Consider the following 27,996-nt stretch of genomic DNA (forward strand, 5'->3'; position numbering starts at 1 on the left):
GATTCTTAACACTTGAACAGATACAACTTTATTCAGGGCAGAACATAGAAAACATCCAGGATCAAGTTCATCACAATGAGTGGGGAAAGCATTCCATTCTTATAAAATATAGAGCTTTAATTTATTAGTTGGCAACAACAATGGAGTGGGATGGTACAAGTAATTTGCACATTTAGGTCAGTACGTAACGTCCCCTCATCTTGTTTAGCTTAGTTTTTCTAAATCTGATATAGCAAAAAGAATGCAGAACCTAAAGACAAACTTTTTTTGCATTTTTGCTTGAGTATTTTTCTTGAGCTACAAGTGACAAGAGTGTTAAAGGCCTAATTTGTCTAAATGAAATAAACCTTTCTTTAGTTTGTAAACATTTGTTTTTAATTACTTCAGGACTGTCACAACCATTTACTGTATATTAACTCAGTCATTTACATGGAGAGTACAAATAAATGGTACTATACAGTAAAGTCATTTTAAAACATACCAAAAAAATGTTGAATGTCCAGTTACAAATGATGATTTCAGTTTGTTTGGAGCTGCAGCACATTCCCATTTACCCTTCTATCAAGTGTATTGCATGTGCTAGCAATTATTCACAAAGCCTATTATTGATCCCTTAAGGTAGGAACAGGAAAACAAAACAGACCACACATACACCTTATTAGAAACGCAGTACAAATACATTTTCATGCACACAAAGAAAGCCAGCTTCCCAATATTTGGTTAGTGTCACAACATTGTTACAATGCTCAGTTGTGTATACAGTAAATGGAAATCTCCTTTCCTAACACAGATGTCAGAAGAACAAAAGTTCTATGAACCTATTGCCAACCTAAACCTTTTTTTTTTTTTTTTTATACATTATTCACAGATGTCTACAAGTGTGCTTGTTGCATTTGGCCCTTAAAACTAAAAGAATGCCCTTTATACAAAACCTTGACTTTTTATTGCACCGCAGTCTCAATATATAGGAAATTTGCATTTGATAAAGCCCCACCATTGCATCATCTATTTTTGTCCACTGTAACGTTCACGTAAGAGTAACCCGCAGCAGAATACATTTGATAAAAAGAAGACTTTTTTTTTCTTCTGGTTAAAACAGTGTGAATATTACCGAGTGAGGAACTGTTCCTATTCTTCATGTCCATGGTCCCCTAAGTGTCAGTCCACATGCATCCATGTCGGGGTTGTGGGCCAGGCGTTTCTGCAATACCGCGCCAAGAAACAACAGCGATCCCGTCACCTCTTATGAGCAATTCCTTTTTTTTCCCCTGTCACACGAAGAGCTTCATAGCTGGGCTCCCTGCAGCTCACACACTCCATAGCACAAAGTGTCTCCAATGTCATGTGACAGACGAGCGTTGTAATGACAGTAACAGCGACAATAAATTGAACAACAACAAGATTTGCCCCAAAGTTACCTATACACAAGAGCCTGTTTTCTTTTAAGTACAAATAAATCCACAGAATGACAGGCCTACTATATACAACCTACAATAAATACTGAAGTAGCATACGCTTTGAAACGATGGATGTTGGGGTGTGTGTCTAAGCCTCTTTTTCTGGTTTGTGTATATATTTTTGTTGCTTCTTGTTGCTTCACTCAATGAGTCCCTCCCAGTTTTGAGGGTGGGGAAGGTGGTCGAGGAAGGTGTTTGGGACATAAATGGCCTCCTCATGTCTCTACGTCCTCCTCTTCTTCCTCCGCCACGTCCCCATGATGCCGGCGATTGCGAGGCTTCTTGTGCTCCTTGAACTCTTTGAGGTCTTTGACCTTAAGGGCACCCGGCACGGGGTCTCCAAACTGCCAGTAGTCCTGGCAATATTGATTGATGAGGCTCATCTCGGGCTGGCTTAGAATGGTCAGCAGGTCCTTGTATTGGACTGTGCTGGGAGTCCACTGGGTGCTAGAGTGGAGAGAAGATGGCAGCAAGCCTACGCCGCCTTCTACCAGGGCATTATTGACGGCACGGCCTGACAGCACCACCAACTGCAGCTTGACGAGAGTGTGCTTGAAGTTCTTCTCCGTGGCAGTGCACTGATACATGCCAGAGTCGGAAGGCTGCAGAGACCTCAGGAGCAAACCTTGCTCTGTTTTTAAGATCCGACCGTCAGAACGCATCTACGCAGAAAAAAAAAAAACATGATGTCATTTTAAGCAGGAGTTCAACAAAACAAATCGAGACCTCCCACCAAATAAAGTTGAGAGTAAACCGAGACATCATTTCAGTATATGCCATGGGGAAAATTGCATTAAAATGAGCACATATTGAAGGTTGAATAGCCTCAGAGAAAAGAAGCTGCTTGGAGTCCAAGGGTCCACACTCTATATACTATGACCTTTCGGGTATTTTGCATAATTCAAGAGTGACAGTGTCCCTGCAGTGCCTAAGAGAAAAATAAACCAGGACTTCACTGAAGAGGAAAAATAGCCAGGAGTGAACTGATCAATTGGTCTGCATTAAACCGGAGTTGTATTATTCTTTTCTTCAAAGGGAATTATTTATCTCAAAGTTTAGGGCTGTTCTAAGAGATAAATCCAAATGCCATGCGCTCACTAGGATTGGCATCTTTGAAAAGCACATTTTCTTGCATCTCACCTCCTTCCTGCGGTCGCTGTTATCTCGCTGGAGATGCCATTTGATGACAACATGCGGGGAGCGGGCCTGACACTCCAGGAACGTACTGCTTCCCTCCACCCCGTACTGTACCATCTCAAGAGTATTCTTATTAGCTGCAGGGCAAAAAGGAGAGAAGCGTTACCATGGCAACAAAAAGACTCATTACCATCAGCTCCCTTCACCCAAAATCTTAGGAGTGGCAAATCAAAGCACTTGGCTTCCACACATTACCATAAAATTGACACAATATAACCCATTAGGGCCCATTACAATGAGTAACATGATCGTTTTTAACAAAGACAGCAAAAACGTCAACAAAAGCAGGAGAAAAAAAAAAGAGCCTCACCGTTGGAGTTGAAGCCTCGACACTGGCGGATAGGGTTTCCGTATTTGACGTCCTGTCTTCGGCTGCGTCTAAAGGGGTCAGACCTGTGGTGCAAAATCAAAAAAGCCATTAATTAAGCCATTCAACAACAGATAGATTTCTGATGATGACTTTTTTTAAGTTAAAGATGCATAACTCAGAAAGACTCGCCTATATGTATCCTATGAAATTAATCATTCATAATAATGAATCATCCAGTGTCCAATCTAGTCGGACAGTCTTCACTAAGTGCATCGCAAAGTTTTAAATGTGTGTTGGCGCTCACCTTTTCTGGGAAGCGGAATAACGGGAGCACGACTTGCCATCCCAAGCGCAGTACGGGTCTCTGGCTAAACAGCAGTCGGCACACGCTTCGCCATAAACATCACAGCGGTGAAGCGCCAGTTGGGTCAGCCCGACCGCAGATGACACGTACAGCTGTTGCTGGTGAGAGAAACCGCGAGGTGCAAAGAAAATGTTGGTGCAATGTCAAATCAGGCAACACAATGCTGCTCCCGAAAAAAGCACAACTGAAAGACAAATATGTTTTTATCATTTCAATTCATGTTCTCTACCCCTAAACATAAAAGTTGTACAAACATGCTTACCCTTTTCGAGGACACCTTCATTGTTGTAATTGGGGTTGCAACCTTAAACATAAAAAAAAAAATGTCAAAGTGGTTTCTCTATCTACTATGGAAATTGTCAAACAAAGAAATTACGTGGGCGAGGTAAGTGGCAATTATAAAGACTGAGCTATAGAATATGTAAAATATAAAATTGATATATATAGAACACCAAAAACCAATGCTCACCCTGAACACCTCAACTTCCTCCAGTACTAGCTCCTCAGTCTGCAGGTCATCTCTGGGAAGAACGATAACTTTCTGAACTGTTCCCTTGTCTGTGGGGGGAAAACAAACACACACACACTTATTTCTCTTAGCAGCCTCCGACAGATGATAATTCTCACATCAAGAGCAATTGTATTTTTTTTATTGAAAGTTTCTGCCAATAGAATGAGTTGCTTTAATAGGTCAGACCAGCAGGTACCACACCAGCACAAACTGTAAGAATGATTTTATTTGAATTATTAATCCCTCTATGGGATTTTCTCGACAGGTTGTCCACATCATTTCAACTTCACACTGCTCCTGGTATTCACTCTTCAGAGCGCCTTTGACTAGATGTTATCATAACCACCACTGACGCATTTGGTGACATCATTAAAGAGGTGACTCCTAGTATTTGTGTGAAGGTAAAAACAAAACTCACCAGTTCCCAAGAAAAGCACTTCATAGTTGCCATCCGCAGCGGTCACCTGGTCCACTGCAATGGTGGTGAACTCATAGTCCACGTTGGTTCGCACCACTAGGGGGCGCTTGTGCACTGGGTACACTGAATTGTACATGGCTGGGTGATTCCTCATGAAGTTGATCACTTCATCCGGATAGTCCTTGGTGGATTTCATGTTGGGGGTGAATGTACCTCCGGGGCACTGCAGAAAGAACCGAATCAACATGCTCAGGTGTAGAAAAACACACATAATGACCTGACTTAAAGAAATAGTGAGTTAACTTGTGCTGACCGTGCTTTGCTTTCTATTTGTGGTTTTGGGCAAAGCAAAATCAATGTTATGCCAGCTTGTCGTGGTATTCGCGTGTGGGGTCCATGCAAGATTAGACTTATAGGTGAGACTTACCGTGCCTGGGCGAGGGTACGGGATCTTCCCCGTGTAGGCCACCCACTGGTAATTAGGACCTTCCTTGTGGGCAAAAGGTCCATTGAAGACCATGCGGATGTCAGCCATAGAGTAGACACAAACGGCCGAGCCTTTAAAAACGGAACTGTGACGAGGAAGGGAGAGAGAATATTTCTAGGTAAGATGAACACGTAAAAATTAAAATATAATTGTACTGACGAGCAGAAAACAGACCCAGAGACAGAGAAGACTCCATATATAACGGGGTTTTTGGTGTCCTGTGTTGGCTGTATGTAAACGTTACCTGCAAGACAAAACAAAGGCCTCACATTACTTCACTGCAAAAAGAAAACAAAGGAATGCAACATCATACTCATCTTAAATATTTACACAGGTGAACGCGGCTTTGTAGAGAGCCCCCCTACCCCCACCCTCCCTGAAAAGGAAGTCCTCTGCAAAAGTTGCTGAATATTCATCTTTGTTGAAGAAACATGCTACTAATTGTTGCCTTTAGACAAAGTGGGATTTTGTCTTCACTCTCTGAAAAGCTCCATAATCCCGCAAGAAGGTAAATGGTAGCTATAAAAGGTCAGGTGGGTCATGTGACATTTAAGCAGGACTTTAAATAAATAAATTATGCAGAAATCCTTCCAGCCAGCCATTTTGCAGAAATCCTTCCGGCTGTCCGCTTTCTCTAGCGTGCCAGGTGAAAGTCAACACAACTGCGGGGAGAACATGCAAACTTCATCTAACAATTTCCAGGGAAAGAACTAGTTTCAAGAAGCGTGTCACTCAAATCAGAGCATCGTTTGTCAAAAGTTAGATGAGTCATTGTTTTGCGCAGTAACAGACGTGTCACATATTTCTCAAGTCCAGGGAGTCACCTTTACAGTTGTTCAAAGGAAATAATTGTCAGCCATAAAAAGCAAGCGGTGCATTTGGGGACAGCAGAGGGGTTGAGATGAAAGCAAGAAGTGGGTCATCATGATAAAGCCACCTCAACTCCAATCAGACACCTTCAGCATGGCACTTTTCGTTCTTGACATGAGTTCAAGAGCATTCGTGAGCTGGTGCATCAGTCCTCAGTTAATGCATGCCTCTATTTTAAACCACACAGGGACATAGACTGCCCCCCCCCCCCAACCCCGGAGAGGCTACAATTCTCACAGTCACACACATTCCTATTTGGTGATCTGATCTGCAGACCATCCCTTTTCCACACACAAAAAAGAGACTTGTGCAAGACATCTTGAAAAGAAATGACATGATGTGTGTGTGTTTTCCTGTGTCCCATTACAGTACCCTTGATGGCTCATAAAATGGAAAGAAAGAAGGAAGAAAGCTAAAGATCCAGCACATGTGCCTTAGTGTGTATGAATATAGGACATTTTTGGCAGGTGCTGTTCTAAAATAGTTTTTCTTTTAGCAATATCAGATGTGATCGTATTTGACAGGTACTTGGAATTAAATATGCCTTTCATAAATCTCGTCATTTTGTCTTTTAGTCAAAGCAAATTGATACTTACTGTCAAAATGATTAACTGCGTGACATACTAGACTTCAAGCATAGATGGTCACAAAAGTTTCTCTCCGATTTAACTTTTGGAGAATGTATTTGTATTTCTGCTTGAGGTGATGCATTCAAGTTCGGTTCCCCTTTTAAAAAATGTTAGACTTTGGTCAATGTATCTGATAATATGAATAAAAAAATAAAATAAACAAACAAACAAATATAAATAAATAAATAAATAAATAAACTAACTCCACAACAGAGTAAATAAATAAATACATAAATAAATAAATAAATAAAAACTCCACAAAGGAGTTAAATGTGTATTTAATTGTCTGTTTAGGTGAAATATGAAAGTGATGACAATGCAAGGCGTGTATTTTGTACTCACGGAGTTCATCAAAGTGTGTCTCCATCCCATCCGCCCCTGGTACCGAGCAGATGAGCCTGGCCTTGAGGAAGGTGCTCCACTTGTTGACCAGACAGCAGTGACCGCCATCATCATTCTGCAGAAAGAAAACCAAACCGTTTTTCTGTCGTTTGGCCACACGCACATCCGATCCGCCTACTCATCTTCCTACTCTAATGAAAACAAACCACAGGTGGAGTCTCCCACACAAAGCTCAACATGTTGGTTTGCGTTACGAGGAAGCTTAATGGAGGATGGTGGGGGGGGGGGGGGGGTAAACAGAGTCTCCTCGTATTTATACTTTTCCATCTGTGGTGGAGTTAAATGCAAAGTAAGACTGGAATTATCCTTAAAAACAATACATTTAGATAGGAGAGCATTATTATTATTGCTACATGACGGAAACAAACTCGTTTTGAATTTTGCTGGGTTATATTTTTAGATATACTCATCATATAACCGCATGTATGTTTGCGCAAAAGGCCGTAGGTGGTCTGCAATTCAGAAGGACGGACTAGAAAGTTGTAGAAGAAGTGTCATGTCCACATGCGTGACGAAGAATGAATGACAAGACCGCATCTCCCGAGACCTTGACAAAACATACTGAGGAAGGGATGGATGTTTGTGTGCCGGCTGAATGCATGACACTCTCAAATAAACAAAACATTGAGCAGCTAAGATGACAATCTATATTTACCATTTTTTGTTACAAGTAAGAAAGCATTACAGAACATCTCTGCAGAAACTTTTTTCTTTGTATGAAGCCAATAGGTTTTATTTGGGGGGGGTGGATAAAATACCGAATGAAGTACCACTCTGAACTGGTCTGAAAGTGTTGTGGGACGATCGGACAGAGAAGGCTGTGAGGTCAAAAGGTGAGAGTGTAAAGGGCAGCCTAACAGACAGAGGCACGCATTGTGGACAGGAAGGTTAAAGACACATGTGGATTCCAGCACATCAGTGTTGGCCAAATACCAGTTCAACACATAAACACTAACATAAACACGCCCGCTGACTCTTGAGACTAAGGAGATTCGGGACTGTTTTTAGATGGATGTGGTTTTGTTTTCGCCATGTTTACAGCCTGAAACAAACACACACCAGGCAGATGCGTCCAATGCGGGATTGGGTCACGGGACTCTGGCCCATCTCGGAGGATGTCTCCCGGAAGAAGAAATACAGCTTGTCGTCATTTCTCTCCGCACTGTCGGGGATGAGGTGCACATGGACGAAAGTGGGATCTGTGGGTAGAAGAGGCTGACATATTTTATATACTGAATGCATTTCCTGTTTATCACTTGTTGAGATACTCCGAATGGACAGGGGGGAGTTGACCCTTTGGTTGTAATGTCCTCAAAAAGTAAGACGTTTACCATTCAACCATCTGGAGTTGTACTGATCGGTTCGCATGGCAATCTTTGTTCCCAACGTCCGGAAAATGGCCGAGTCGGTTCCCATGAAGTCAACGTAGACGCCTGCGTAGAGTTCCCCGTCTGAAAATGAAATACGAATGGTTTAGTCATATTTTGCAGCCACAATTGGAACAAAATGTGCGGGATAAAATCATTTAACAATCCAGTGTATCATTTTAAGACTGGTTTCTGTGTCTGTAATTACCATTTTAAAAGGTACCCCGAAAATGAAAACGATAAATTACAGTTAAAGCATTATTTGCAGAAGCAGTCTCTTAAACGTCTTCAACGAGCCATCACACATGATTAAGGCATAAAATGTTAGTGCATGTGTGCGGACAGATGGGCCAGCCTCGTTATGGCACAGGAAGGCGAGGTGATTGTGGTCCAGCTGCTTTGTGGGCCCCACTAGAGAGCAGGTGGGACGGCAGGGGGGGTGCGGAGGAAACAAAGACCCCACACTCCCACTCTACGTTGAATGTTCCAGCTCTCTGCGGCATGACGTATATTCCCATCCATCATTAAAACGTTGACGGGTGATTTGATCTCATGTGTAATGTGGCCTGCAGCCGACTGGTAGATTGAATGTTGCCGACACATGACAACAAACTACCTTTCGAGTTTGAGATCTGGATATGACCTTGGACCATCTTCACAAATGGAATGAAAATTGTTTGTCTTTTTAAAACTACTCAGTGTGTCATGTTAGCATCAACACTTTTAGGAACATCCAAATCAAAACCTGTTCGGGATTGTAAAGGGTAAAATCGACAAAGCAGCACATACAGTATCTAATGATAATGGTAATAATAATAATGACACTCACTGATTAAAGCTGAAACACTGTTGAGTTTAGGGTCGTAGGAGCACTTTCCTTTCCCAGACTCTACTTTGCCAGGCTCCAAATGGAAAATGTCTTCCTGCAATTACAAAGTCAGATGGAGATGGCATTAAATTCAGCACTCTTGATCTTGTCACAGCGATTCCCTTGGGTTGGGAAAATGCGGTTCTCTCGGACTCCTGTGGGACCTTTGAGGGCTGATAGTGTGCATTCACAAAAAAAAAAAAAAAAGAAATATGCAGTGTGAAGGTGGGATTTGGAAACTGCTGTAGTGTGCCCTGTGCTGCTTCTCTCAGCATAATGAAGTGTGTGCCAAAAATTTCTCATATTCTTGCTGCCTATGGTGGTACAGGTCTACGCTTGACACCTGTAATCCAGCACAGTGAAAACAAGACCAAGATTGGTTGCCGCATCCCAGCACGCCAGCAGTGAAAAGTGATTGTTAGGAATTTATGAGAGAAAAATTGAATCAGTGGCATGCAATGGCATGTCCTATGGCTGCACATCCAACACCGGCAAATCATGTCAAATCCTCGTTTCAATTCCCTGTAGGGACAGCGATGCCTGTCATGGTCCATCAGTAGCAAACTCACTTTGCCTCTCCACCCCTCTGCATACTCCCACTCAAATTTGATTAAAATCACAACCCTGCTGTAGTGGATATGCTTACAGGGTCCTACAAATAATGTGACAAGATCACTTTTTCACTCAAGCCACTACTCGTCAATTATTTCAAATGCTCGGAGAACATGTTCAAATGTGTAGGCCTTTTATTTGCATTGCTGCACAGCCAGATGACTTGTGTTTGCTCTGAGCTAACAATAGCCCGCTGTTGGAGTGGCTACGGTGCTGACGAAACCTGCTTCCTCCCGAGGAGGAGACGCCTAAAAATTCCTGCTGAAGTTTGAGGGCCGTGTGGAACCGATGCCGACGGCACCTTTCTGTTTTTAGAAGCTAAATTGTTCCATCAGATTTGTTTTGGTCGTCCATGTGCAGCTGTGATAAGCCTTTGTCCTACTAATATCATTTTGAAGAACCGGCCCTGTTACAAACATGCCTTCTTCCAATAACACACATCACAGTATGGATACGTAAGGACGATGAGATCATGATGTTAACAGAAACATTATTAAAACCAGTGGAGGGAGGGAGGGGGTTGACCACAAATAAAACAAAGTGCACTAAATGGTCAAAGAGCATGCATAGGGTTGAAAAGGTTGATCAAGTGATGGCCAGACACAAAGAAATGGCACATGCAGCTTGTCATTATGAACCCACGCAGAAGGCCGACATCACACCTTTAGTCCGAGTGTCTCGTGCACCGCGCTGGGTTCAGCGGCACGATTGGCCCTTCCTCTGGCCTGCGCCATCTGTAGATACATGGATGTCTACAACGGGAGATAGCAACACAGTCGGCGTGTTATGCCACTTAAATGGAAAAAAGTCTGGGAACTTCTTTAAAGAGATTAAAAAGTTGACCAAAAAGATGGAAGACCTTTGTTAGAAGAGGCCATATCGAAACCAGATGCAATAAGCGACCCATAAAAGCCACACTTGCTGCTGCATGTTCTCAGCACGGTTCTTAATCGACTCTCCCGGGATAGTCCGGTAGTCGATTCCACCTAACGCGCCCTTTTTATTGAAGTCCCGTGGTCATGATTGGGAAACAAGTACAATACTTAAACAAGAGTGAGGTTTTAATGTGAAGGAACAGGGAGGTTATGATTTCTGGCTTGGTTTTGGGAATTCCAGTGGCGCTATTAAAGGCTGAGTTCCTTTAACAGCTCATTTGGGACAACAGCTGTGAGTGAGTCAATTTGCGGTGCCTCATTACAGCCAAAGTACCACAAATACGATTAATAGTGTTGGAAAATCATTAGCTATTAATATAAATACCCTACCATGAGGTGGGTCGAGAATAATCTGAGGTCCTAAAGCTCTCAAGGTGATCATTGGACAATGATGTGTTTTTTTTGTAAAGTCTTACCTGAGATTTTCGTCCGCGGTTGACAAAAGTACAGACGGGATTGTAAGCGCCTGTTCCACAGACATACAGCTGTGTCCTATTCCATGGCTCAATTAGACGGATGAAGTTGGCACACTCTTCCTGAAGAGATTAAGAGACCACAATTGTGCCAATATATGAATAAAAACCAACTTTTATACCCTTCCAGTCAGGAAGAACACAAACAATTTGTTATTTTTGATATTATATACCGACCGTCATTTATTTTTATTTGTGCATCCACAGCCCAAAGGTTAATGTTCATATTATCAATATCTTTCCCTGGAATGTTTACTTTTCCAACCCTTTTTTGCATGCTTACAAAAAGCTTCATGTTCCAATATGGAGCCAGGTGCCAACTTTCAACTAAACATTTTTTTATAAAAGGCTGGTTTGCCGCTGAAAATAATCCAAATCTCATGACTTGCGCTGGGACTACAGATTTGCTGTTGAGCGTCATACTTACATTGGCGTCTTTCCCACTTACGAGGCATTCCATCTTTCTTCGTTCGGACACTGGCCAGTGGATCTGCGAGCAGAAAACAGTTCATATGTTACACGTCACTTGCATTTATGAACGTTTCAATCTACGTTTTCGATGGACGTCCACCAAGGCTAATATTAGCCCCGCGGGAATGATCCTAACTCTATAAACTTATAATGACTCACTAGACAACAGGAAAGTGAATGCCAAGAAAAACTAAATTGGAGCTGATGCGAATGGCCGCTGCTGCTGGTGCACTGGAGCAGAACAGTTTGGGCAACGGTAAAAGTGTGATGGAAAAAGCAGTTCTTACAATATGAGGATCTTTGTTGATGTCATGGAGATCCAGAGAGAGGATGTGATCCTTGCTACCAATGTACATGCGGTCATAGTCCTCATCCATCCGCAAGATCCGGTAATCAGATGTGTTGAGGAGGTAGGCAAAATGATGAGCCGTACCAGTCGATCTCAGCTCTGTATGGACGAAGAAATATATTTTTTAAAGTGCGTTGATAAAACCATCACTTGTCCAACTAAATGGTCTCAGTGGCATGCCTATCTATCCCTTTGGAGTTCTCTGATGGTTTTCAACAAACAGGAATGTAACTTAACCCCACACATTAGGAAGAAGTGCTACTGAGTGTCTGTCACATGGTGTTGATGGCTTAATACCACCTGAGTAGATCTAAAGATCTGGAAAATCTTTCATCATGACTTCCATGAAAGAGACATTGTCATATCAAATCCTAAAATGACACACCAGACATACGGAAGACCTTCCAGAGTGGTCACCTAAGCAGTCTTTTTGTGGGTAAGGTAGCCACGAGCAACTGAGATTTAAAGCTTAGCCACCAATATGTAACATCATCATCATGTACAGAGAGGATCGAGTTTAACACCTGAGATTTGCTGGGTATGAACTTGACCTGAATAAATCAGAGCTCAACTGTTACAGTATCAATTTACTAGTTTTGATCTTCAATTCTACTCAACCCTATTTGGTGAAGGTCAGCTTGGAGTGTGCCTCTGGTAACACAATGCAGTAAACATGTCCTCTCACGTCAAGAGTAACCCAATCTTCCAACAGCATGTTTTGGAGTGTTTGTTTGGTACGGTCCTGTGGGTTCAGCCACCTCCAGCAAGCAAAGCAGGGAGGCCATGCCACGCCATGGGCAAACACACTCCGATACAATCAATCGGAGAGAAGCAGGGAGGAGTTCCAATTTGCATACTGTAGGACAAAAGTATTTTTCAACTGGAGCGACCCACCGATACCACTCAATTATTTCGCCAATTTAAAATAATAAGCAAACGTTTTAAAAATGACATTGGCTATATTTGGGACGTTTGACTGAATCAAAGTGAATGTTTACGCGTTAGCCAAAAGATAGACAGCTGTCAAAACCGTGCAGTGGAACGACAACATGTGGCTTGATGGTGTGATTATTTGTGTTGGAGACTTAAGTTGAATGATGACTCCCCGTACACCCGCTCGAGCTACGGTGTTTGTGTTCCTGTGTGTGTGTTACTACGAACACAAAGGCCAGACACATATTGCACGTGCGCAACCATGGCAAGGAGCAGTCAAAGTCCTTCCTGAGGCAGGTTTTCAGCAACTCTTCAGTTTGTTTGTTATAGCTGGACGGGATGTCACCTTCTGTCAGCTGAGGCGGGAATGTCAACAAATCCCAGAGTAGCGAACTACGCCGTACAGAACAAACATGTGTAACCCAAGCTTAGAATAATCCGATAAATACAATATATGGTGTGGTCTGAACGCATTACGCAACATGTCAAGATTGTTCTCTGACTTCATGACAAAATGTAACACCTATCGCATGAGGTGATGGTGTTGTTGACAAAAGCTAAGCCTGTAGGGAAACTTTGCTCTTTCATTATAGTGAATGACTCAAAGCTTAAGTTAAGACTTTGGCAATGTTGAGAGCTGACATTAATGTGCATCTCAGGTGATCCGATTACAAGCTGACACGTTAGCTCACGCCTGGCATTTGAGTCGCTACGACTAATCATATGCCTCTAGTGACCACTTGCGACCAGACGTCATTCCGTTGCTCGATAAAAAATAAACAATGACATCATTTATATATTGGTGTAAAGGCTTGCCGTTCTGTCTTTGAGAAGGATTTCAGTAATGGCTTTGAATACTTCCCAAATCCCTCGTTGGACTGGCGATAGTGGTGAAATGAAACCAGGGAGGGAATAAGATCCTTGCACTCAGCAATATATTCATTCCAAGTCATGCACCTGTACGCGGACACTTGTGTGGTATGCAGGTGGCCCGATAGGAACATGAGCCCTGTCCTCAGGTAAAAAAAAAAAAGAAGCATCCAAACCGTTCAGTCTGCTGAACACAGACAAGCGCTCTTTCACACAACATATCAGGATGCAAAAGAGGGCGAGTTTAGAAAGATGAGTCCTGAATATGTCAGCTGAACCTGATGTAAAAGAAATAACCCTTTTTCATATGCAGGATATATTCCAATGGAGTTTGAACGTTATTTAAAACATTCATAAAAACAGAAAACATTGTTTTTTAGATCTTTTTCAAGTTCAGGAGCCAAACCCCCCCCCCCCCCCCCCCCCCCAACATGGATAGGTATGAAGGGTGCGGCCGACATGAAGCCATGCATCGCACATTCACAACCAGACAGTGATATGGGTAGTCGAGAACATCAGGCTCGGGTTTCAAATAAAAATAAAAGCACACAGCGCTGCCAACAGTGCGCTTTCTTGTTGAACAACTGGAGTTTCCTGATGAGGGATATCAAAAGTAAACAAGCAAGCTATTGCTTTTTCATGATGATTAATGATGAGCCAAGTGTGGAGCAATCATCCTCCTCAAGTCTTTGATATGTGGATTCCACTTTGTGAATGAAACGTGCAACTGAGAAGCAATAACTGTAGGACATGCGTCAGCATACTCTAATGTCGAAACATCGGATTCGGAACGATTAATCCGATTGCTTTGACTACCATTTCATCATTTGTAAGCAAACGTTTTTAAAAACCCGTCGTTATCTCAAAGGACCCGAAAGTATGACACAAGCTTTACCTTACTAACCTCCAGAACATCACATCCACATTGGTCCACCTGAGCTGTGTCCTGAGGCACTTGAAGGAGGAGTGTTAGATCACACGCTAGAAGGGCAGGAGCAATAATTAAGGTGTTTAAATTGGGTGGGAGTGGTGTCATCCTCTTACACATCAAACAAAGGTGCTGTTAGGATTCTCCAAATATTTTCAGCATTAAGAGGGGGTGCAACAAATCTGTTGTCTCCAAAAAGCTCTTTTACATTTGACCAGTAATGATTGAATCAAATAAATGCTGGAAGAGCTTAACTAGGGCAACACAGTTTTCTGACAACCCCGGCCTAGCACCGTCCCTCACGAACTAGCCAAAATCGTAGACTGTCCGAATTGGCTCCTGTCCGGCAGCTTATATCTCAAGTCGATGGCTTTCCTTGTTATCTGTCCAGCGCAAGTTTCTCACAGTGATACCGCGTATTAGCAGGATAAGGACGTACCTGATACGGTATAACGACAATCAGGAAGATTAGGAGGCACGTTTGCTGTGGATGTGGCTGCTTTTCGTCACAAAATCCAATCACGGCACGTTCCCACGCAAAAAACTGCCACGTCAGCACTATTTGTGTGGCAGACATTCACGTGGGTAGTTTTGCTTCGTGACGTTGCAACGGCAATAAAAGAGATGACACCGTCGGCAAAGTATGTGATTTCTGTGTTTGCGGTTAGCTTTCCGAGTAAATGAAAAGTGACGGCATCCGTGCACGACACCTGTTTTCTGCAGACTGAGGGTGGAGAATACTAGAGCAGCTAGAAGCTCGGCCACTGTGTCATCTCAGATCGGTGCTCATTCATCAAATAGCACGCAAATGCACATAATATCATGAAGCGGAATCAAGACGAGCTATTCTACTGTGGTTTGTTTGTATTCCGTTGCTGTGAGCTCTTTTCACAAGGGAAAAGGTGTGACCTTCTCATGTCTCAACACGTCACACGTGATCCTTCGCTATACAAGTGCTAACATATCGCTAACATGAACAACCACTCCCGACCCCGTCGGGTCCTGTTTTGCCTTTGGAGGGGTGACCCTTCCTGCTGCCCACCACAGGCACCTCGTTACTACCATACCCCTTTGCTTTTCGTGCCGACCTACGGGTGCTCACCCGCTCTATAATTAGGATTCACTGTAAGCCCCCTTCCCTGGCCTATCCCCTGTCACTCCTTTGCTAATGGCACCAATTTGTATTCGCTGTCAGCTCTGATGAGCTCTCATGCGAAACGACGGCCTTATCACGAGGCTTCTGGCTACCATCACCTAAGCTCCGCTGTTGCCTGCCAAGCCCTGAATGCTGATGGACAAGCAAAAATGGCAGAAGGACGATGGGGGCAGGAGGATCTGGTGTCTCAATTATCAAGTCTATTCTTAAAGCACTAAATAAACAAAATGGCATCCTTGCTCATCACTCTCCAGGCATGACCAATTCATGCACACTTACCGCACCGCAAATATTCGTGTAACAATTGGGTTAAGCGTAAATCAAACAGCCTTGACGTGCTCGTTATTTGTGTGATGAGTTCAAACGGGTTTGCACGTGTCACGAATGCCAGCTCATGCTGGGCAAAAGTTAAACCGCACTTGACTGACAACACTAACATCTTTAGTAAGGTGTGGTTTGCAGATTCAGAATCTCAGTGGCCAATTTCAAGCTTAATAAAAGTCAAAATCTCACTTTGATTGTGACCAAACCTGTCTCGGTATCCCCTGCCAGCAGCAATCACATCATTCAAAACAGACATATATATGGATATGGAATGAAGACAACTTGCAGGGAAGGAAACACCCGCCCTCCTCCCAAAGAGAGCACGGTTGTGTTTTAACTTGTGTTTTTACTAACTGCCTGCAGCTCAGTAGACAATGTCCTTGTCCCAAAACACGCCAATTCCTCCGCACGCCATCATCTTCCACTCAACATGTGTTCTGGGTTCCCGGCCAACAACTGATTGCTTGATTATGTACAGTTTAACCCTATGCAGTCTTTTCTTGACTGATCTAAAGAGTTGTATTCCCCAGCATGAGCTTCCACAAATGCTGGTCAGCCTGAGCCACAAGACCTGATGAGATCACAGGTCATTGGGAAAGCACCGGCAATGCTTTCTGCTCTGGTTTAATCCGGGATTAGCTCAGGGTCAGTGTTATCTCTCCTCAGCCTGAGTAGAATCAGGAAACAGGGATTGCCTGAGGTGAAGTGGCATTACAGGATAGCAAATGTATTTCACAAGGCTGACGGACACGGACAAAATCACAATGAACACGACGTTGAATCCTCTCTGCCTTTCTAACAATTCCAAATCCTTGCGCTCCAGCTCAGCAAAGATACAGTTTGCACGATACATTAGTTTTAATACAAATACTGAGACCAGAAATAGCCTGTAGTAGTTAGTTCTGCAAGTGAGCAGAGAAATTCTGATAAGACCCCAAGACTAAATATTGAGCCCTGTCCGAATGAGCAATATTACCTTTCCTCCTTATCTTGGCAGGTCGCAGACTCATGTCAAAAAATAATCCCCACATTCTGGACACACTCGAGGGAGAGACACACTCCACATCTCTGCCCAATGTCTCGGAAACAGACACAGATATGAATTTTGGACAGTTTTGCTGTAATGAAGATGGAAAGCCCTCTCTCCCGGTGTGGAATGTTGCACCGATGAATATGTCGAGAAACCAGTCACTGTGGGAATGTTGGAACTTTAAAAAAAAAAGATGCATTTGTCGGACGGGATGGCCAATTCCAGACGCTGGAATGCTATTCTTGTCCAACTTTAAGTCAATGGTTGAAGGTTCATGTGCCCCAGACCAGAAATGTGTCACCAGACAACAAACAAGCAAAACTTGTTCATTCAGCTTTACCTATATTTATATCTTAATTGTCCGAATCTATTTCTCAACGCTGCAATTAAATAATAAATTACAAAAACACAACGCTTCCCCTTTTTTGCTAGAGCTACAAATTTTAGCTCAAAAAAAGTCTGCGGGGGTGACGAAACATCTTAACGGGACAATGACAAGTCAGCGGAAGATTTACGAGTAGAAAAACACAGGACGCAGCAGCCTTTGGACGGGGCACCCACTGCCATGCCCCGTAGCCATGAATGCGTTATTTGTTGAAGCTGTATGGGCGTCACAACGTGGGAGTCCCGTTGTTCCAGCCCCTTCGTGAGAATGACGGGAAAGCCGGACTGATGGTGACAGAAGTCATTGTGGATCTATTCCAAGTTTCTTCCTACCACTATGCTCCTGTGTAGTTTCTCACTCTGTTAGAATGTATAACCAAGCATCTTCTTCTGATCGTCCTACAGTGCATAGATTCAAACACGTTGGTTGTAATCAAAATGAAAAGCTTCATCCTGCTACACTGGCATACCAGTCCAAAGCAAAACAAATGAAGCCCACAAAGCCTTTTGTCCGCTCAGGGGTAGACAGTCGAGTTTGCATGCGGCCCGGACCTTCCCAGACAGGAAGTGGGATTACAAGACAAATCCGGAATTTCAAAGTATATGTCAGCACAGCCACTAGATTTGGCCTCCTCACTTTCCATCTCTATTCATCTGAAACAAATGTGATTATCCTTCTCCAAACAGCTTTGTGTTTCTGGCTGCTACCGTCTCGCTGGAACACTCAACCAAGGGAAGTCCCAACAGGGTTGCATCCCCCAAAGGGTCATGGCATGAGCCTTCTTGTATATACACCGCCTGTGCTGAGGTCATTCATTCTAACATGCACGGTGACGGTAGAAGCTTGCTGTTGCTAAATCACGGTTGTTTTTAAAGGCATTCTAAGACTCTCAGCTCTTATCCTGTTTCTGAAGCAGAACAAGATAATTGGTTCTTGAAAGAAGTAAATAATTAATCTAGTGGGAGGGGCTGTCCCCACCTGACTAAAGGCATTTAATAGCTCTTATATGTATGATTTGCAGGTGCCCAATTTGGATTGAATGTGTGTTTCCAGTTATTTACGAACATATGTTTTCAGACAGCATGTGCAGGCAAGCCTATTGTACAAATGGAAGGTGATTCAAGGGAGATAATGGATAAGAGGAGGTGAAGGTGCAAAGTGGACGGCGGGGATGACGGGTCAGTGAGTTTGCCAAGCCGATTTAGACATCCCAGTTTGTCACTGTTAATCTCTGGGCAACTAACAGGCTGGAACAATCAGCGGGAGATGGAGAGAGGAAGAATAAGACCAAGTGAGTGGGAAAGAGATTTGATGTAAAGCGTGCTTGTTTGTGTTTGCGCTTTTTTTCACACGTTGAGGTCGCACACTTAAACCGAGCGTCGATGTTTCTAATTTGTCCTTTCAGAGTTGTTTGTTTTATTTTATAGATGGACACAGCACGTCTCAGTCAAAAGCTAAAAGAGACACAACGAGCCTCTTTCATCAGCTTTGCACTGCTGCTCTGCTTCTCACAGAACTAATCAAAGTAACCTTGAATCGCAAGTTGTAATAGCAACTGTCAATCACCGACTGCCGGGAGGCTCCACGCATTCACTTAAGGGGTCCACTTTCAAGCTTGATCAATATCAGACAAAATGTAGTAAGAAAGTAACACACCAGTAAGGTATTAATGGAACATGCGAAGCCCCAGAGAGGACGTAGCCTTGAAAACAAGTCAGCAGAAGACTGTGAGGAGGAATTTGTCTCTACACAACAGCAAATCAGACAATAATATTTGGTAAATAAGAATTGTAAAATGAGGGAGGTATTTGTGCCGTTGTGGGCGTGAACACAAGTGACTGTAAGCTGCTCCTCTGAGTTCAGCAAGCACCATACATGCAGCGAGTATTTCCCATCACCATTGTTCTTCCTCATTAAACAAGAGGAACGGTGCTTGAAAAATGTCACTTGTGTCTGAGGTGACAACCACACATGGGAACAAACTTGGACAGTTTGACAGCTGAGGAAAAGCACTGAAGAACGACAAAATCAAAATTTTAATGACCAGTCAGTCTCTCCACACTTTGGATTGAAAACATAGAGATAGACCTGTCAGTCTTGATATTTGATTGACGGGCAGCATATGCCCCATTCTGACCTCTGTATGAGCGACTCCAACAGGGGATAATGAGCTAAAATCTGAGTTTTTTAAATATTCTTTCAGTTGATTCCCGAGAGAGCGGACAATAATAAAAACGAGAGAAACCAAAGAAAAACAAAAGATTGGCGCCAACGTTCACAAATAAAATATTTTGGGCTTCATCTCATCTTTCTTAAAAGAATAATTGCATTGGATTTGAATCCACGCACGGTGACTCTCTTAACTTTCCCTTCAAACCTTGAGGCAAAAACAACTTTAAACAAAAGCTCTTTCCCAATAATTAATAATGTTTCTCTAAAACGTTTTAATTGACCTCAAATGAGACGAGTCAAAACAGAAATTGTGGTAAACCACCTCGATTATCTTGATAAAGTCGAGTAATCAACAAGGATATCATGAAAATATTTGAGGTCCTAAAACAGACAAGATAATTATCCAGACACATAATTATCTTTCTAATCATTGTTTTTCTGCGTCATATTTTCACATCAAGGTTCAAGTTATAAACTTGGAGGACAACAATTTGAAAGGATTAAAAATCAGATGCATTCAAAACAGGGTTCAAGTTAGAAATACAGAACTGCGGGAGCCCTAATTGTCTCTCTTTATGGGATTCAGGGGCCATCGGAGGTGGGAGCTTAGCTCCCATTGGCTCCCACATAACTCGAATCCCCATCCACAGTCATGACAGGCTCTATTCATAGATGGTTGAGACTTGCCCTCTGATGAAAGTGAATTTCCTCAAGACGTCAAGAGGCCATCGCCAAGCCGCCAGTTCATGTTGCTAAGAGAGATCGGGGATGTGTTCAACTCAAAGCGATGAGGAGGCAGAGGTTAGCGCTGGCCGGGAGTCAAAGGCTTGTTGCTGCATTGATACTAATCCTGCTGCCTGCTGTTATTTCGGAGCATGTCAGAACTCGATCTTCCCCGGGCTATGTCTTAACTATATGAAAGGATGTAAGGACTTTAAGCTTATCGGAATAGCTGTGCGTCACAATTCGGGGGACCACCATGTGGACTGTACAATCACTTTATGCTTATCTGAGTTTTCTTGCTGTCCAAGTAGAACAGAATTACTACACCACAATGAGAGAGTCACATTGCCCCAAACCATCATTTATCTCTCTGAGCAAATTAATTCCAATCAATTACTTTTTCTCAATGCCTCATGCACATTTAGAAAAACAGCAAGATATCCTTCACTCCTGCTCATTCCTCGAGCTGGTTCCATCAGCTTTTTTTTCTTCTTCTTGATGGCTTGTCTGCATTGAAAAACAATTGCTCCCCACAGGGTCCAGGCATGTGACAGAGGTGGAATCTTTTTCTGGTCCTGAAGGGTTTGGGAGGTAACTGCCTTAATTGCAGGTGTTAAAATAATACTTGTCACAATTTGGAAGACAGAGCATCAAACAGGAGTGATCGCTATCAGTCATTTCAGATTTAAAGGGGGAGACTATGGATTGTCTCCTAGAATGGAGGAAAACAACTAGCAGTCCAACCTCGGCGTGCCTCGTTTCTCTGTGAACATTACTCTGCCTCTCTCGGTCGAAGCAATTCATTTTGGATTCCAGGCCGTTTGTCTTTCAGAGAGGAAATGCAAAGCAGGCTACTTGCAAACTCTGGGAAACACCGCAGGACTTTCCTGGGGGGGGGTATTAAATATACCCACTGGAAGTCACATGGTCAACTGGCAATAAAGTATTCATTACCTTTCCATTCAATGGTTAAGTAGAAAAACAAGCAATTGGGAAGTCAAACATGGATTTAGTAGTCGTGGCCTCTCTCACTCAAACATCTCCAAAAAAACTTCTCGTAGCTGCGGAGCTTAAGCATCTTGCGCAAATCAAAAGGAGGTGGGACGAAACAAAACGAGCAACATTAGGGTATGACCAAATCGTTTTACTGACGCTACCTCTAGAACTTTTCATCCTCTGTCATTTGCATCGCCCACTTTCCATTGAGGACAATGCCAGAATGAGTTGTCGTATTTAAACTGCTACTTCTATTTTCCGTTCGATGTAAAGACCTCATTTTTCACCTCTATTCTAACCTGCCATCCTCTCACAGCGTGCTCTTTGAACGTGGATTGGAGAATCTATAAGATTCACGGAGGAGGTCCAGCGGGAGACTCTGCGCCACATTCATTGACCGAAAAAAAAGTCTGATGCCAGTTGGATGGCCACCCCCAGGTCTCCCAGAGCGTGAATGAACTTCTTTGAAAAAAACCCAAACCTACACAAACGCCCCTGCAGCTTTAGGACCTTCATTGCGTGTGGGTGAGGCCAAAAAAACAAGGGGAACTGCATGCCAGAGTTCCTCGGTTTCACTTTGTCACCAATCACAAGGAGGCACCGCCGGGGGGAGAGAGTCAAAAAGGATGGGTCACTGACAAAAACAACCTTCCAGGGGGGCAGCGCGAGTCTCAATAGATGCTAACTAAAGTCCATCCTCACACATTAGAATTAACACCTACTCCAAAAACAGGCAGTAGGAAGGAATCGGGAGATCTCCAAATCAGCATTTCAAAACCACGGCACCACAAAGACATCAAAGTGCTTGCTTTGTATTGCGCTCGAGGGTTCTTACGCTAGTTACGAACATGGAGACCAGCTTTCACAATCTTCACAAGCACCACTTATGAGCCACACGGAACAGGAATGACTATGTGACGAGATGCAGTCACCCAAATGTGAGGGTCGGGCATCGAGAATTCGTTGGAACCAATCTGATTTTTCAGAGTGTTCACATTAAAAACTTCAATCTTGGTGCCTCGTCCCCGGACACGAAGAATAAATGCGTCCAGTGTGGCTTAACATTGTCGCTCTATATCCTTTTGAGATGGTCTGAGAGGTTGAACAAAGAAAGTTTTCTGTACATTCATAAAGGTCTTGACAGAAATCATCTGCGGAGTTTGCCCTGCCAGCTTTTTTTCATTTCAGGAAAGAACCCGGTTCTGTCTTGTGCGGGTGTAACATATGGAATCATTTAATGCGTTTGCTTGTCCGTCTAAAGTGTGCAGATAAACGTCCGTGTAAATGCATAAAAGGAGAAACTAAAGCGGCAGGGACAAAGTGATTCATCTCATCTTGCATTTTAAGGGAGGAGTGGTTTGAGTCAGGAAACAAATGTAACATGTCCTTGAAACACAAGAGTGACAGACAACACTGGGTCCTCAGTCTTTTGGACAATGAGTCTCAGTTTCACGGAGGCCGGCCACAGACAGAGCCTGAAACTCGACTCGGGATGCCGTACAGGTGGAACACTCTCAAAAGGCACCACAAAGCACCGCTGCCATGCCAGGGTTCGCAAACTGTAAATTTTCGGATCCAGTGTGAAAGGTTAGCGAGTCTTTACTGCTTCAGGAAACGGAGAATTGCACTGACACTATTCTGTCACTATTTGGTCAATTTGTTATTCGTTCGGAACACCACCAGAATGTGTCGTGTGTCGTCCGTTTAAACATTTACTAGTTGTAAATGGACACGCCCAAAGATGAACTGACAGTGAACTGCTGACAACTAACGGCCGGTGCACTTCGAAACTAGCTTTCAGTTCATATGATCCTCGCCTGTTTTTATTTCTAGGTGTTCAAGATACAGTCCCAGTTCTCAGATTCACTTATTACTTCATTACCTGGACAGGCAATTATAATATTTTCTGGTTTATTTGCAGAAATGATTTGCGGTCAGCCTCGCCACGCACAAACATTCATAGCCAAAGAATTTGCTAGGAACTTAAAAAAGGATGTTGCTTTTGCCCATTGTGATAGAGCACAGGTGTCAAACTCAAGGCCCGGGGGCCAGATACGGCCCACCGCGTCATTTTATGTGGCCCGCGAAGACAAATTGTGCATCAAATTCGTGTGTCATTACTAGAATTGCAAATTGCCTTCACTTTTAATATCTTTTTTTTTATATTTGACCAGTTTTACTCGTCTGATTTGAAAACAAGTTATTTGTCAGTTTGTTTTGTAGCTTTTACTGTATATAATATGAGGTGCTCATACATATATTTGGGTTGGCCCTCCGAAAGAAGCTATGACTACAATGCGGCCCGCGAAAAAAATGAGTTTGACACCCCTACACTGTAGAGAATGCAGATGAGCTGTATTTAGAATAACAAGTGATCACTGCCACCTGCAAAGCCATTGGTGAGCTTTTGTATTGTGGCAAAGGTGACCCACATTCTCTTGTCCCAGTGGATTTGGCCTTGATTTTATTCCAGATGGAGGAACGATAGTGAAGTAGCAACATGCTTACCATACAATACTAAAGTATACAGCCGACTGATTTACAGTGGATTGCTTCCCTTATTTCAAGGTAGACCCAAATCTTTTTGAGTATTCACTTAAACCTGCAGATTAACTTTGAGAACGTCTCTGTGGACTAGCTGGCGACGGCAGTCTTGTCTCAACTAATCTTCAAATGCCAACTGATCACCTGGGGCTAGATTTGTTTCAGCGCTGCACCTCCTTCAGTGGAAACAAGTTCCTCATCTGACATTGATTACACCTTTCCTGTCGAAACTGGCAGACTCTTTGCTAACGCTGCCCTTTTTCCTCAGTTTACTAGCGCAAAAGTCGTGATAAGCTTGGACAAAGTTCTGCGTGTAAAGTTTCTCCCTCGGACTTTCACGTCTCGTTGGAGATGATCTGGAGCGTTCTGGGAACCGTTTCACATTTGAGTGCACAACTGAAATAAAAATAAAAATAAAAATAAAAATAAAAATAAAAATAAAAATAAAAATAAAAATAAAAATAAAAATAAAAATAAAAATAAAAATAAAAATAAAAATAAAAATAAAAATACAAATACAAATACAAATACAAATACAAATACAAATACAAATACAAATACAAATACAAATACAAATACAAATACAAATACAAATACAAATAAAAATAAAAATAAAAATAAAAATAAAAATAAAAATAAAAATAAAAATAAAAATAAAAATAAAAATAAAAATAAAAATAAAAATAAAAATAAAAATAAAAATAAAAATAAAAATAAAAATAAAAATAAAAATAAAAATAAAAATAAAAATTAAAAAACTGCAAACAAATTTACAAGTTTCAGCACCTTCCCATAGCACTCAAGTCAAAACTGCACATCATAATGCATCAGAAGAAGTGCAGCCATCTTGCCAAGGTGAGGACTGATGGGCCTCTCAAAAGCAATTAACGAAGCTCGAATCACGATATTGAATGTAGGGGGTGCAGTCCTCTGAGAGAAGCAGCTTCAGTCGACGGTGAAATTCATATCGACTGGAGAGCCAAACAGGTAGGCAACGCAGTCCAGCCTCTTTTTTTTTTTTTTATATATATCAAAGCGGAGCGTCTGCCTCAGACTGCAAATGATCTCAGTAGAGTTCATTCAAGAATGTGCCAATTCAAAAGCATCCAATGAGGGCATTTCCCTATGAACTGGTTGCAATGAATCACAGAGAGAAAAGAAGACACACAAATTGTCAAAAAGATCCAAGCTGGCTAAAATAATATTTGAAATGTAAAATCAAAATGGCTGGACTCTGGCTATGCTCACTGATGTGTTAAATCCTTCTTGATTAAAGAAAGAAAACGACTTCCACAAGGAACCGTGCCGGTCCACTTAATGAAGTCAACTTGTTGGAGGGAGCGCTGGGAAATGGAAAGCAAAGCAAACAGGCGGGCCACCGCCGCCGCTCGCTTCCTCGGCTTTTCTCTTGATGCTAATCAAAGACTTGATCTGCGAGCTGGACGGGCCTCAGGGATGTCGTTCTGCTCGAGTGATCCATGCAATTTGCTCTTGTTAATATGCTCTCTAACTCGGACCCCGACAGAATGCATCGCACCTCATTTGAGCAGCCACTGACACACAAACAAAGACCATAAAATACACATCGCCGGGCAATGATCACATCACGGTCAACAAGTTATTACACGCACCGTATTATTCCCTATAATTGGTTTGGCAAGTGTAACCAATGTGATTAAATACAGTCCGCATGTTAATTACCTGAAATTACAACTAATGACTAAAAGAGGCTGAACAAAGAACAGCGGGGAAAAAAAACATTATGAAACTCCCAATTTAAAACCGCATTTCTCGATAGTTCAAAATACTGGAAGTATCAAGAATAATATACTTCAGAATGTGTTTTTCTTGTCTTTTCAAAATCAAACCGTTTGAGGAGCCTACTCATCAAATCTCGCCCTGTTACACTTCTCGGCCAGTGGTGAGTCCGGCTTTCGTTACTGAGCCGGATCTTGTCGAGCGAGACTTTGCACATTCCAGCTAGTGTTTGGCCAGCTTCTTTTTCACACAGCGTGGAAAACAAGACAATGAAAGCAACTTGGTGGCGCATCACCAAATATAAACACCCTCTTCCCCCTCCCTCAACATCCTCACCAAGCAATCAAGGAAGAGATAATTATCAGAAGCCAACATTGTTATCTAACAATAATCCGTGAACCCAGAAACACAATGCAGCTCTGCTTACCTTTCATACATGAGTGCATTGGCAACAATAACGGTCTGCAGCAGACGGAAAAATTACGGGAAAATCAATCATTACAACCAAAGATGATCAGGCCTTACCTTTGAAGGAGACGAAGACACGGGGCGCAGCCATTGGGTCGTTGCTCATTGGGTTCCCCAGGGCAAAGCTGCACAGCGCCACAAGGATGTGCACTGTCCACAGACTGTGCAGCTGCATGGCCGATCCACTTCCAGTAGCACACAATCAGTGATTTAACCCCCCCCAAAAAAGAAGAAAGAAAAACAATCTGCAGGAACAAAATTGAGTCCATCAGGGAAAAAAAACTGCACATTATAAATCTGCCAGATTCTTTCGCTGCTTTTGTTTATGAAGTGATGTGAAAAGTCAACTGAGTGGCTCCCAGGGGGCTCATCCCTGCGGGTTGTGGAAACGCAGCCCTGAACTTAAACTGGATCCCTCTCAAAGTCAATGAATGCCGATGGAACAGAGCCAAGCTTTTGGAGATTTGCTACCCATTTCCATTTGGTACATATTTAGTGTGTGTCTGTGTGGTTTCCATCGCCGCAAATAAAACCACATTCCTATCGGATAAGATATTGCCAAAGTAAGAATTCAAATTATGGTTGTAACTTATGTGCTTCCTGGGGACGCTACAATGTGTGGATGGCATAACTGAAAATAAATATTGCATACTGACATTACAGTGGCTGTGGAAAAAAATGTTTTAGTTGGTTAATTAATGATGGCCATCAGAGAAATATTTTTTAGCTGTGATGTCTGGTGAATTTAGAAAATATTAATTAAGACAATCCTCCCAGACATCATGTTGCCCCAAGTGTCTGAACACGTTACGGTAATTGCGATGATGACTACGCGCCAATCCTTCTGCCAGACGCACTTTACAGGTGGACCTGCCTGGTGTCCCCATTTCAAAAGCAGGCATTTGCTTTGCCAGAGTGGCTTTGTGAGCAAAAGCAGCTGTTTAAACCTCTGTTCTTTATAGACCATTTGTTAACCAGCCAGCTGTTTATTCTGAGACAGAAGCCAAGTCCTTCACACCAGCAAATGAAATCAAACAAGGCACTGCGAGCAAATGACAATGAGGAGAGTAGAAGGTAGACTCTATTCAGAAGAATCTATTTTCTGTGTAAAAAAAAAATAAAAATGAAGCACATCTCCTCACACTTAGTATTTTACATATTTGAATGCATTCACCATAAGTATAATTTTGGCATTATCTGAAAACAAAACCTTTAGGCGGAATTATAAATGCATGCAGCAACATTATGAACAAATCAATCTCTCCAGTTACAGAGGAATATCTCTCTACATTCACATTGAAAAATGGATAGGAAGAGAATGAAAACAATAAAGATGAGGTGTTGCTAAAATGGGATCCAGACTCAGACGTGTGACAGATTGGCAGTCTTGGCTACACATGGTCAACAGAACAGTAAACAGACTGCTGAGCTATTAGTTCAACTGCAAAAAGCAACAGTGAAATACTATTTCGTTTAAATGGGGGGGGGGGGGGGGGATTTTTGAATATACATTGCAGGTGTAGTCAAAATAGCATGCTGACAGGAAAAACAAAACAATACGGAAATCACTTACCTGGCTGTCAAAGCGTCTAAATTAAAGACCAAACTTCAGAGGCATTCTGGACAGTAATTAAAAAAAAAAAAAAAAAAAATCCAATATCGATCACTTATGCGTCCAAGTTGAGCTCAAAAATATTTAAATCCCGGTGCTGATTCTGAACGGTCCTTGTTCAGAAGCAGCAGTGTACCTGTGCGCGCGCGCGCGCTCACCGCTATATCAGCACTAGAATAAAAGAAAAAAATTCAAAATGTTCATTTGAGCCTTGACAGTCGGTGCACGAAAGGCGAGCAGCGCAAGCAACATCTCTTGCAGCGTCAAACTAAGTCCCCGAGGTGGAAGAGGTCCAGCCAGACACGCAGCGTGGGCTCGTCGCTGGCTAAAAGTTGGCCGCTCCTGACTGGCGAGACGCAGAAGCAGGGTGGGAGCAG

At 42.6% G+C, this 27,996-nt stretch overlaps 1 protein-coding gene across 7 annotated transcripts; it reads right to left on the reverse strand.

Annotated features, from left to right (window-relative positions):
• Window positions 1–2: 2 nt before the first annotated feature.
• On the reverse strand, window positions 3–27,996 carry sema3fb (sema domain, immunoglobulin domain (Ig), short basic domain, secreted, (semaphorin) 3Fb). Of its 7 annotated transcripts, none has more exons than XM_061292285.1 (19): window positions 27,581–27,996; window positions 26,065–26,252; window positions 11,659–11,819; window positions 11,328–11,390; window positions 10,844–10,963; window positions 10,155–10,244; window positions 8,842–8,935; window positions 7,977–8,096; window positions 7,705–7,844; window positions 6,586–6,700; window positions 4,919–4,988; window positions 4,685–4,829; window positions 4,258–4,480; window positions 3,798–3,886; window positions 3,591–3,632; window positions 3,269–3,426; window positions 2,965–3,047; window positions 2,598–2,731; window positions 3–2,119 (listed from the first exon to the last, which is right to left on the reverse strand). In XM_061292285.1, the coding sequence occupies exons 2-19, from the start codon at window positions 26,180–26,182 to the stop codon at window positions 1,673–1,675; spliced, it is 2,412 nt and encodes an 803-aa protein (XP_061148269.1). In that variant the 5' UTR covers window positions 26,183–26,252; window positions 27,581–27,996; the 3' UTR covers window positions 3–1,672. The 7 variants fall into 7 exon arrangements, with proteins under 7 accessions (XP_061148269.1, XP_061148271.1, XP_061148273.1 ...); XM_061292287.1 differs by lacking the exons at window positions 26,065–26,252; window positions 27,581–27,996 and adding exons at window positions 14,419–14,504; window positions 14,891–14,943; XM_061292289.1 differs by lacking the exons at window positions 26,065–26,252; window positions 27,581–27,996 and adding exons at window positions 14,428–14,504; window positions 14,891–14,908.

The sequence above is a fragment of the Syngnathus typhle genome, linkage group LG11 (assembly GCF_033458585.1).
Source record: "Syngnathus typhle isolate RoL2023-S1 ecotype Sweden linkage group LG11, RoL_Styp_1.0, whole genome shotgun sequence".
NCBI classification, from domain to species: domain Eukaryota; kingdom Metazoa; phylum Chordata; class Actinopteri; order Syngnathiformes; family Syngnathidae; genus Syngnathus; species Syngnathus typhle.